The sequence below is a fragment of the Uloborus diversus genome, chromosome 5, assembly GCF_026930045.1.
Source record: "Uloborus diversus isolate 005 chromosome 5, Udiv.v.3.1, whole genome shotgun sequence".
NCBI classification, from domain to species: Eukaryota; Metazoa; Arthropoda; class Arachnida; order Araneae; family Uloboridae; genus Uloborus; species Uloborus diversus.
The window spans coordinates 40,828,731-40,841,068 of NC_072735.1; the positions used below are offsets into that span (position 1 = coordinate 40,828,731).

Below are 12,338 nucleotides of genomic sequence, written 5' to 3' on the forward strand. Positions count from 1 at the left end.
TTTTGACATTTTTGACCTTAAGTGTTCAGTGCAATCTTTAAAAGAAGAAACAACTATGTTTCTAATCTGTACCAAAACATGCGCTTTTTCTTAATTTTATTTAATTATTTATTTATTTGTCTTAAATTGATTGATTTATTTTTTACGTTTATGATCTTAATTGTTGAATTTAGAATTTGTTGACTTTGACCATTAAACACCCTTGGATTATTATTCTAACATTATTTTCAAACTGGCTTCTGATAATTACAAATTTAGTAATTCTGGCAGGTTCAGTTACAGATAATTAACAGCTATTTTTCATAGAAAAAGAGTCATGATTGATTTCAGCACCATGAGTTTGAGTTTAATTCATTTGTATTAAACCTTTATTATATTCATTGCTACTTATTATGTGAAGAAAGATCTATGAACGGATAGATAGACATAATTATAAACTCCATCGGAAGAAACACGTTAAAGTAGTTCCGCAAGCATTTCCAAGCGCACATTACTGTATGATTCATTTCGCCGTTCAGTAAGCTATTTTGCAAGTAAGTAAACGATAGATGCATGTTATTCAGTTTCCAAAATATATTTATTTATTTGATATAATTTTGTGGACTAGTTTATCGGTAGAAATTTGGATGCGTCGAAAAATAGATAATTTTAGAGTAGCTACTTCTGTTTACTTACTTACGTTTTCTTTTATTTTAATTCGGAAAGAACAACAAAATAAATAAATTTATGCGTACTGTCCCACCACGGATTGCATGGAATTTTCAAATGTCCAGATAAGACGAATCTATGTGAATAAGGGGAAAAGTAAAAAATCGATGCGCGTATTCCGCTCATTTGAATGAGACTCTGCTTCTGCAAAAGCTGACATCGGTAAAAAGTAATAGATTCCTCCATTTCCGGCTGTAAAACGGATTTTTGTCTTTCCATACAATCCGTGGTCGGACAGTATTTGGGTTTTTTCTTTTTTTTTTAGATCGTGCAAGATATTAAAATTTTGAATACATTGTAAAAACAGTCATGTTTCTAAATTTTCAAAATTAAATGGAAAACTTTCCTGTTTTTTCCAAAGTATATTTTTAGTTCATTTTAAAAGTACCATATATCTTTAAAAATATTGTATTCTTGTAATGTTTCTTGGTCGTGCATCAGCCATCACCTTTTAAGAAATTCGCCTAAATTTGTCTATTTTAAATCATTTTTAACGTATTCTGCATTCATAACCCATTTACAATACATGATTCAGTGCAGGTGGTCGAATAGGTTGTTTAAATATGTTGCTTGTCGAATTAGTATCCAGTCCTATCAGGGGTCTGATATCATGTCAACTGACCACGCCTTATACTTAACAGAGAATACACAGCTTGAACAGTCCGTTTTTGAGATGGATGGTTCACGTATGTCTCCCTGCCGATCAGAAACGTGATTCGTCCACCTAGGCAAGGAGGCAAGTCTTGCGTATCCAGTGGTCAACAGTTCAATGAATGTTGCCGGCTCAAGGGAGTCAAAACATTTTGTATCGTTCAGTCAAAAATGATTTATAGTGAAATCATATGGTGGAGACCAACGAGAAACGAGATGCGACGCACAACGAGACGGACGTCGAATATCTAGCTTCTAGTCAGGTTGAAACCTTCCGTACTATACGGTAATACCGGTTCGATGTTGGTCCATTTAATCGTTCTGAGAGTGGCACTTGTTGATGTTCCAGCATTGACGTCTGCATTGACTGCCTCACATTTCAGAGAGGGTTTCTTGTAAGTCATAATTATGACTTTAGTCATCTTTTTACACGTTCTTTCACGCTACACATCACCAGTCCCAGTGATACGTTAGATTTGATGTTTAACCGGAACCACTATATTTACGATAAGCTCAAGAAATGGTGTTACTCGTAAGAGATAATACAAAGTTTGATGAAACCATATAGGTGCTATGGCCCATTTCTCGCGAACGAACTAGAAAACCATGTTCAAAATCACTTAAAGCACAAATACCAGCCATCGTAGCATAATTTATATGGTCTAAAAACTTTGTCAGACACTACTCGTCTGGTATAGGAACTGCTGATTCCAACACATTAATCTGATTGTTTCCCTACTAATGTTATTTAAATACGCTTTCATATAGTACTTATTTTGGCACTTCAAAAAAGCATTTTTTCATTTGATCAATTTTTAACACTCCTCCCCCCTTTTTTTCTTTTAAAAATGGAAGATCATCTTAAATCCAAAGATATAACTCTCATTAAATTATTATGCAAAAGAGCAACTTCTTTTAAATCCGGGTTTTTTTTTTTTTTTTTTTTTTTTTGTGCTTTAACATAGTAAAGATTATGGTGGAACGAAAAATTCTCAGTATAAGTACCCTGATTGGATCTACAACGCATAAATACTATAGCGCGCATAATAAATAAGTAAATGCGAAAAAATACTAGATGCATAATTACTTCTTCAATGAGTTTTAGGAAAATTGTTGTTTTAACTTTTTTCCCAGACACTTTTATAGTAAATTTACTGGTTCAAAAAACGTTTTTGTTCAAATAATGTGCGTCGAAGACACGTAGAAGGAAGGGGGGGGGGGGGCATTTTTCATCGCTAAGTTTCACAATGGCATCAAGATAATAAGATTATAAACACAACAATGGCTTACACCAGTTTTAGAGCTTTAGGAAAGGTATTATGAACGTCCCTCAAAGAAAAAAAAAATCTTGAAGAAACTCATGCTATTGTGTTTCTTTCAAGGTACCTGCTTCCTCTGCATAAAAGTGTCATTTTTCATAGATCTCAAGAAATCTATATGTTAGTGATTTACATGTTAATTAAATTTTACTTATTCCAAAACTTCTGAATCACATTTAGTGAAGAACCACAAAACATTGGAGATTCGTAAATTTGTAATCAAAAATCTCTCGCATAAATCACAGAAAGCATTCCTCCTGATCATAACGATAACCGGCTCTCATGCCTGAAGGCTTTTGAAATGAATCTCCTAGACTCATTTCCCCTTCATTTGGCAACAGGCCATCAGTAAAATTGAGAGTAGTTTGCATCACACCAGAATTGAACGTGGTTGGAAGTGGAATCGGATTTCATGAAAGCGAGTTTAATCTAGCAAGTTCGGGAGACCACATTTCTCTTGAGAATAGGAAATGTAAGCCGAATAAACGATTTTAAATTGATTATTCGTGTATGTATTTTCGGCAGAAAACTAAGAATTATGGCGGAATAGAGAACTTGAAAATTTGCATCTCAAAGCTAAATAAATTGAAAATGCCCAAAAGCTAAAATATTACAGTTTAATGTTAATATTTGTATTTCAATGCGCTAAAAAGTTCTTGTTTTTAACGAACTTAATCGTAATTCCGAAGGGAACTTATTAAGCATAAGAATGAAAAATAGCGTAATAATGCCAACAAATTCGAAGGGGAGGGCAGAATAAATTTAAAAGTAGTCTTTAATGAATTGCAAAAAGCTATTCTTTTCTGCATAACAATGGAGGAAATTCAGTGATAGGGATGATCGATTGGAAGTAGTAAATTAAGTAAAACTGATTTCATTACCATTGTCTGATTTTATAGGCGAGATTTTTCGGTAACATCATGGTAATTAGTATCATTATTTATACAATTAATACTTTTCAGTTCTTTTATTTTTCTTCATTTTTAAAATTACCTGCTGTAAATAAGAAACTGGATATATTTATTTTCTGTTAATATTATTCAACGCATTTATCGAGCATGTACTGCAAATGTTATTTGAAATATAGGTTTTGTTTTCGGAAAAAAAACTATTTACTCATTAAACATAACTTTTTTTCTGCTTTTTTTAAATAAAAACGATCATATTAATGAACAAACTTAATAAAATGAAAAATATATACGTTTCTTGTATTTAATGATATTTATGTGCATTTTTGGTGGCAAACGAATTATTGATTTTAGCAATCAAAATACTATACAATTAAGTCCGACATATTAAAGACACATGTCGATGAACTCCAATTTCTGGCAAAACGGTCTTTTTAATATCAGCTACAGATTCAAAGGAGTAGGTTCCAAAAACAGACTTAGGACAGTTCTATAATGATGCTTATTGGTAGTGATGTTTCGCTTTAAGATAAGTACTCGAATGAGTCTCTACTGGTCCGTATGTGACTGCGGTAGATGCAAGACAACAAAAAAAAAAAAAAAAGAATTTTGATATCTTGAATTCAAATTATGTTTTTCGCAATCACGAGTGTGTGTATGTAGGCGTGTGTGTCTATGTGTGGGGGTATGTGTGTTTGTGTGTAGGGGTGTGTGTATGTGCGTGTAGGGGTGTGTGTATGTGTGTGTAGGCATGTGTGTTTGTGTCTGTGTGCTGGCATAAGTGTGTGGGTAATTGTGTGTATGAATGTGTGTGTGCGGGGTATGTGTATGTGTTTGTGTAGGCATATGTGTTTGTGTCTGTGTGCAGGCATGAATGTGTGGGTAGTTGTGTGTGTGTATGTTTTTGTGTGTATATGTGTAGGTGTCTGTATGTATGCGCGTGTGTATGTGTGTAGGTGTATGTGTGTGTTTGTGTGTGTGTGTGTAGTTGTGTATGTATGCGCGTGTGTGTAGGACATGGATGAAACTTGGAAACGGCTTTCGCTATACGAGCAGCATCGTGAGGAGCCGGTCGACGGTGATGGTGCGGAGGGCGGCGGTGGGAAAATAAAATGAAAGGACGCCAAAAACAGTCAAATAAAAGCAATAAGCAATCGTGATTGCTCAAAAAAAAAACCTTCAAATTTTGAATTGCACAGATGACTGCCAAAGATAAAAAATGCTAAGAAGTACTGGGATGAAAGTAACCTATAAATGTTGATGAGTTGAAAGGTAATGTAAAATAGTCTCTTTACTCATTGGAAACCAACTATTGGAATGAGAGGGGATGGGGGAGGGGGGATTTGAAAGACATCGTAGAAATCTACAAATTAAGAATTTAACGATAATAAAGATTTATATAAGACGTTCCTCTGCGTTTCTATACATATAAATCAATGAAAAACTAACACAATTATGACATTTTGAGCCGAATTTTGAAATTCTGTTTTGAATGTATATGCCTATAATTTTCATTTTTTTGAGATCATTACAATTCACCTAGTAAATATCAATCCAAACATTGATATAACACTGAAAATGAAGGCTTAACTTCTGAAGGCCATTGTCATTGTTCATGTGTACATTGTTCGCGCATGTCTGAACTTATAAATCATTTGCAGATCAGGCAGATGGCGGCCCTTTGACTGTCCATGGTACAGAACGTACCTTGAACATTCGTGGATTACAACCGAAAACAAGATATTTTTTTCGCGTGAAATGTCTGAATGCCTTGGGGGAGAGTCAGTACAGTGCTGAAGTTGCTGTTACAACACTGGAAGAACGTAGGTATTACGTGTTCAATCTTAATCACTTAAGTACAAGTTTTATTTAAATGTAATTTAATTTTTTTTTTCGCTAAAAATAATGAAGGCTCAGTTTTAATTTCTGAAAAAAAAAAAAAAAAAATATGTTACTGAAAAATGTGGAAGTTATTTTTAAAAAATGTATAGCTGTGTCGAAGTTTTTTTCGCTTGTATTTATTTTTTCTTGATTTTAGTATATTTATTTAGCCAGATAACTGCGTTCTTCAACTTTAGACAACTGTTATTGAAGTAATATATATTTTTGTTCAGTATTTCAGTGAATTATTTGAACATGTATCTATATAAATACAATATTTAAACATATATATCTGTACATTTGTATCTACATATACATGTATCTATATAAATACATTGTGTCAAAAAATTTATGTGGATTATTAGCTTTAAATCAATTCATCAATTTTATCATAACTTTTACGGCATTTATTGTCTTACGTTAAATTTATATCTCTTTTTTTTCTACTATATTATATTTATTTCTGAATTTTTTACTTCTTTTAATACCTGGTATTGTGTAATACAATTTCTTTAACAACTTTGAGCTCTATTAGTATTTTGAAACCTTATTTAATAGTTTTTTTACCATTCAATTTCAACTCTGGTTAAACAATGAGTTGCATAACAGTTATGCTCACGAAGTTTAATAGTAACAATTTTTATGATTTTATACTTTTTATAGCACCGAGAAATTCGCCTCAAGCAGTAAAAGCAGTTCCCGTGTCATCAAGAAGCTTAAACATATCATGGCAAGTATGTATTCGTTAGCATTGAAAGTGTTTTTAATAACTGAACACGACAACTCTTGCGGGGGGAGGGGGGTAAAAATAAAAGTGATAACATTTTCACAACGCGCGATTAACCAAATAGTGATATCTTTGAAGGCGGTACTTACACTTTCCAGTAAATAAATTCTGTATTTTGGCTATAAAATCCAACTTTTATCACCCATCTTGTATTGACATCATATTTGACTTATTAATATTTTTTATAATTCCAAATTGACATTTTTTTAAATATTTGTAGAATTTTCGTTTCTTTTTCAACTAACTTTCCCTTAAAAGTTAAAAAAGAAGGGAAAAAATAAACTAAAAGTACTTAAAAGGTGTAATGCTTCTTAAAAATACCGCAAAAAGCAAGGAAAAAAAAGTCTGAAATACTTAAAATGTTTAAATAAAAATTGAAAAATGGGAAAGTGTGGTTTCAAGATGGGGAAAATGCTTGTGTGTCTGTAGGTCTACACTAGTACATTTTGTGGGAATAGCCCGATTCGAAAGAAAGTGTACCTTCTCTTCAAAAGATCGCGGCGTAAACACCGCGGTTCCATATTCCATTTTTTGATCCCAGAAATCTTTTATCTAATTTTAAACAGTCTAAAAACCTTACGTTAACGTTAAAGGGGGAATTTCATTTTTCTCCTAAAAACTAAAACTTTTTTTAAAAAAAAGCGTAAAAAAATAGAGAAAAATGTGCAGATTTGGGCTACATTCCAAATTTTTGCTTCTTGTCAATGACGGAATCTTCTTTTCTAGTTCTAATTTTAAGAACATTTTACCGAGAAAATTATCACAACGTGGAAGAGTAAATTACAAAATTATCATAACGTGAAACCGTAACATGGGCGAGCAAATGAACTAGCAAATTGGCGAGAAATTCATCATCCATTATTTGTAAATCTACAGGCGAACCAAATAACCTTTTAATTTTCTACTACGGGTAAAAAAGCCGTGCGGTTACCACCAGTCATAAACATAACCCGATTAATTGCTGATATTAGGGAAAGCTCAGCCTCATTCCCCCCCCCCCCCCCTCCACACACTTTTTGTTTCGGGAAATTTTTCTAAACATTCTATGCAGTTTGATACAACACTGGCTAATGCTAAGTGGCCCCGCAGTATTCAGAGTTAATTCCATCTTACCGACCGACCGACAGAAATTTTGATTATTACATTTGTTGCACTTGCATTCTCAGCATATTTGGTTAATAACATTTTGAATCATATTTGACACTGCAGAAAGGAAATTAATTAAATATCATGAAAGTACATTGCAACAGAGTTCAACAGAGCCCACATTTGAAAATCTAGCATGCAGCTACATTTTATCAAATGAGTCTTCACTTTCAAGAATTTAATTCTTTCAAACATTTTGTTTAGCAAGTTCGAATGTTAGCAATTTCTTTAAAAAACGCAGTTAAAAGCAGAAACTGGATTTGTTAAGAACAGTTTTACAGCCATATTTGGGACCCCTTAAAATTCTGAGGGGAAGCACAAGCTTCCCGAGCCTTTTGGGTAATCAGGCCCTGGTCACAAATATATCGCCTAAATCAAAATGAAGTGAATTCAAAGAGCAAATGTCTTTTACAGTGTAACCGTGATTATTTATTCGTCTTTTTGTTTTTAGTCTGATGTTTAAATTTTCCTATGGGAGGGGGGGGGGGGCTACGGGAAAAATGCGGGGTGACTTTATTTTTTACTCGAAAAAAAAACTGTTACTTTTGAATTTTTGTCAAATATAAAAAAAGAAGTTTAATGCAAATTGCTTTTTACCAATTGAAAACAGTTGTAAATGAAGATATTTTTGATGAATATATATATATATATATATATATATATATATATATATATATATATATATATATATATATATATATATATATATATATATATATATATATATATATATATATATATATATATATATATATATTGCAAACGACGTTTTTAATTTTCAAACCCTCTCTTTAAATTGTTAAACAAAATCTGTATTTGTTATTTATTTTTTTCTCCATTTCAAATTCGAAATTGTATGTTCGATGAAATGTTTTCTGTAATTTTTTTCTTTACTGCACCACTCGTGAATTCGCCCGCTCAAACATTGGGAAATGTAGCTTAATTTGAAGTGATCCTAATGGAAATGTCATTAATGGTTGAAACTTACGAGACAAAGCATATCATTTTGATAAACTGAATTCGATATAAATTCTATATCACCCTCTCCTCCATTTTTTTTACGTTTGAGTGTCGTATTTTGATTTTAGAAATGAAGGGCTTGGAGCAGAAATATGACAATCTACAAGAGTGATTTTTTGATAAAAATTTGTGTTGCTCATAACTAAAATTGAAATAAACATGTCGATGGATTATGTCATTTGGAGAAAAACATATCTGGTTTGAATATTGCAGAATATAGAATAAATACATAATACCTTTGAAAAATTTATCAAACATTTTTTAAAAGTTGAAAATTGGCCTACTGAAAAATTTACATCGTGTGGCATATCACATTTTTGCAACGAGCCCTTCATTTTAGTTTCAAATTTTAATGTTTACCATATTTGAAACCTTAGATATTAATTAAGAAAATCGATTTGCTGCTAGAAAACCGTTCCTTATAATTTATAACGCTAGTGGAGTACTAAAATTAAAGTCGTAAAATAAAGAGAGAAAATGAAAAATCCCTTTCTTTTCAAACCGACCAATTTTCGCTTGAACTTTTAAAAACATTACTTTAAAAATATTTTAAAATATTTTTCTTTCAATTTTCTTCCCTCAGAAAACTTTCGCTTTTCGAAGTTGTTTTAAAATGCAATTCGTACTTGTCACTACTTAGGAACAGAAATAGTTCGAATTTGTTGCTCTTATCATTATGCGAACGAAGAAAAGAATCTGCTTTCGGTCCCACGTGTTCTTAACAAAGACAGCTTTAAGCATGACCTGCTGTGCGATCAATGAAAGACTACTTACTGGTTCTGCACTCCCCTACAGCATCACCAGGAGGGCTGTGTTCCATTGTGTCTGAACAACATGTTTTGTCCGTTTTCTGTCCCTTTCAATGACTTGCTTAACTTGTTTTCCCGATCGAATTCACAAAGAGTCCCTAGAAGTATTTTGTCTTCATTTCTCTTTTCTCCTTGTTATCGAGAGACGACATTCCTAATATCTTTATTCCGAGAAAGGCTTTTCGCATTTCGATGCATTTCACTATCAAACCAGAAATAATGCAAGTACATGTTACTTCTTTACTTATTTTTTCTTTTACTCAACAGCTTTGTTGAGAAAAGGAATATAGGTTAGAACATAAATAAATAAATAAATAAAAGTAAAGAAATAAACCGCATGTTTGCTCATAAAAATCCTTCTCTTTATAAATATAGATTTTTATCTATAGAATGAACAGAATTTTGAGATCAAAATGCTGGAAAAATATAATTGAAAAAGGTATCAAGGTCAAAATATGTCTTTAGTGGGCACCAGGGCCAGGGCCCTATTAAGGTATCTGTCGGCCAAATGCCCAATAATTTTTTTGGGTCACCTGTATTCAAACTTTACAATTTTAGACATTGAGAAAATCAATTTCAGCCATTTATTAAAACAATATTACCATTTGGTGGCCGCAAATTTGTGCTGGTGGGGAGCCTAGGTAATGACCTAGCCGGCCTTTTCCTGACCAGGGCCTAGTTACCCAAAATGATCAGGAAGCTTCAACTTCCCCGCAGAATTTTCAGCGGCCCAATAATGACTGAAAATTCAAATTTTCCGTTCATGCTTTTAAATAATTTCCCGATTTTTGAGAAGATCATTTAATCAATAATGAACTTAAAAGTCATGATAACACAGTTAAGTTTTCGAAAACGTTCAACTTTCAGGGAACTGTACAGTCAAATTCGCTCAGCTCTTCTTTTTCTATTCCAATTTTAAGAACATTTTCTCGAGCAAGTTTATCATAAGATGGACGATTAAATTACCAAGTTATCATAACGTGAAACCGTAACATGGGCAAGCCAATTGGCGATAAATTCACCTTACATTATTTGTAAATATACAGACGAACCGAAATACTTTTTAATTTTTCTACTACGGGCAAAGCAGTGCGGGTACCACTAGTATGAAATAAAATAAATAGAACAATTATATTTATTTTATTTTATCTTTGTTTTGTTATTGTTGCTCAGACGAACTTTATTGCTATAGAAAAGCTCAGATTCATTTCCCTTACTTATTTAGGTATGTAAAATAATTAAGTTTTTTCGTTTATAACAACTCCTATTTTTAAGCCAGTGGATCTTGGTAAGTTCTGGTAGCCAGTTTTTCGATTGTATGTTTTATTGAACAGAAATTTCAGCTATTATAAAATTTTTACCTTAAGACTTGGTTTCAATATAACACGATTGATTTACATTCTTTGATTTACATTATTTCAAGGTCTCGTATAAAACGGTTTCGATATAACACGGAACACGATTTCGATACAACACGGTACACATTGACATGATTTATGACATGTACATGATTAATTAGGTTAAAAAATAAGTAAAAAATACTGTTTATAATAAAAGTTTTGGTTAACACGGTTTTGATATTGTGCGGAAAGAAATTAACCGTGTTATACGAAGGATACACCTGTACATAAATTAAAACTTTAGAGTGAAAATAAAATAAAATCGTATTAAAAATAATTATTTCACAGTAAAAACCATGGCTGCGGAGTCGGAGTCGGAGCCAATTTGATTTTGGCACAAAAGAGTCAGAATCGAGAGAGCCGAAAGATTTTAATTCAAAGACTCAGAGTTGAAATCTGTCATTTTCCCTTAAAGTCCGCAACTCTGCCAACGTTTGCGGAGTTGGAGTCGGACTTATTTTTTGGTACAGGAGTCGGAGTCGGATTCAGTCCCTTTTTTATCCGTGTATAATTTTTTGCCAAAGCTATATACTCAGAGTCGAAATCGAGGAATCGGAGGCCGACTAATTTTCGTGCACAGGAGCCGGAGTCAAGTGCCCCAAAATTCTCGGTGTCGGAGTCAAAAGTAGATCGTCAAGAGGTATTTCCAACAAAGTTTATTTGAAGTAAATCCGCCTTTTAGTTCGGAGTCTATTTGACTTTCAGTTTACCCGTAGGTGCTAATGTTAAGAGATTTGAACTGTTTAAAATTGAACGAAAAATTGTTTAAATCAAAAAGGTATTTTCTATACACGTTCTTGATTAAAAGCTTTTTTTTTTACAAAATTTGTTTGAAGCTACTTCGCCTCTAAGTTCAATATTTATTTTTGCCTTGAATTTCCCCGTAGGCGCTAATATTAAGTTTTTTTTAGCTGTTCACAACTGAACGAAACATTGTTCAAATCAAAAAAATCAAACATGGGAACTAAGGTTTCCTCGCCAAGTTTTTTTGAACAAAAAAAATTGTTCGTTTCGGACTATTCACTCAATGGGGGGAGGAGGAGGGGGGACAGATAGACCGACAGACATACAGGTTTCCCCATCTCAATACCCTACTTTCCAATTTTGAATTTTTCGAGGTTTATTTAATTGTTTTATTTATTTTTGACTCATTTTTTTAATTTTCGCGATATTTTGAAGATGCATTTAGCCTTCTTTTTTGCTTCTTTCGTCTTTCTCTGAAAGTAGGCTAAAAATGGTACATACTTATCACGAGCCATTACAAATTAGGCGATATTCGATGATACAATATATATGTCGTCAGATTTTTGCCTGGTTGCAATGAGACGTAAATATCAAAAGTGTTCGCGAAACTGATTATAATTTTAAAAGGGATTTTTTTTCGCATAGTATTTACACATTGCTGTGGTGCGATGTGAAATTGCTTATTATTATTATTTTTTAACTTGAACTTAAAATACAAGAGTGCACCGTTAACCCTCTTTGTAGAATCAGTGAAGCGGATTCCGCCGATTGTTCTTTGTGTGATTCTAAAAAACCAATGACTTTTGAACAATCAGAAAGTTGCATTTGTGCTATCTCAATATGAGCACATTATCAAAAAATATTAGGGAGCGTGGGACGGCAGTGTTCAGCATTTGTAAAATAAAAAAAATAAAATAAAATAATCCTCATATATATATAATGGCCACAATCACTAATCGAGTAAC

At 32.6% G+C, this 12,338-nt stretch overlaps 1 protein-coding gene across 1 annotated transcript in view; it reads left to right on the plus strand.

Moving 5' to 3' along the window:
• Positions 1–12,338, plus strand: part of LOC129222177 (cell adhesion molecule DSCAM-like) — a 102,132-nt gene that overhangs the window by 63,092 nt on the left and 26,702 nt on the right. Inside the window, exons 13-14 of the mRNA XM_054856642.1 lie at positions 5,248–5,409; positions 6,131–6,201. Of these exons, the coding sequence (XP_054712617.1) occupies positions 5,248–5,409; positions 6,131–6,201 (233 nt within the window). The remainder of the gene's footprint in view (positions 1–5,247; positions 5,410–6,130; positions 6,202–12,338) is intronic.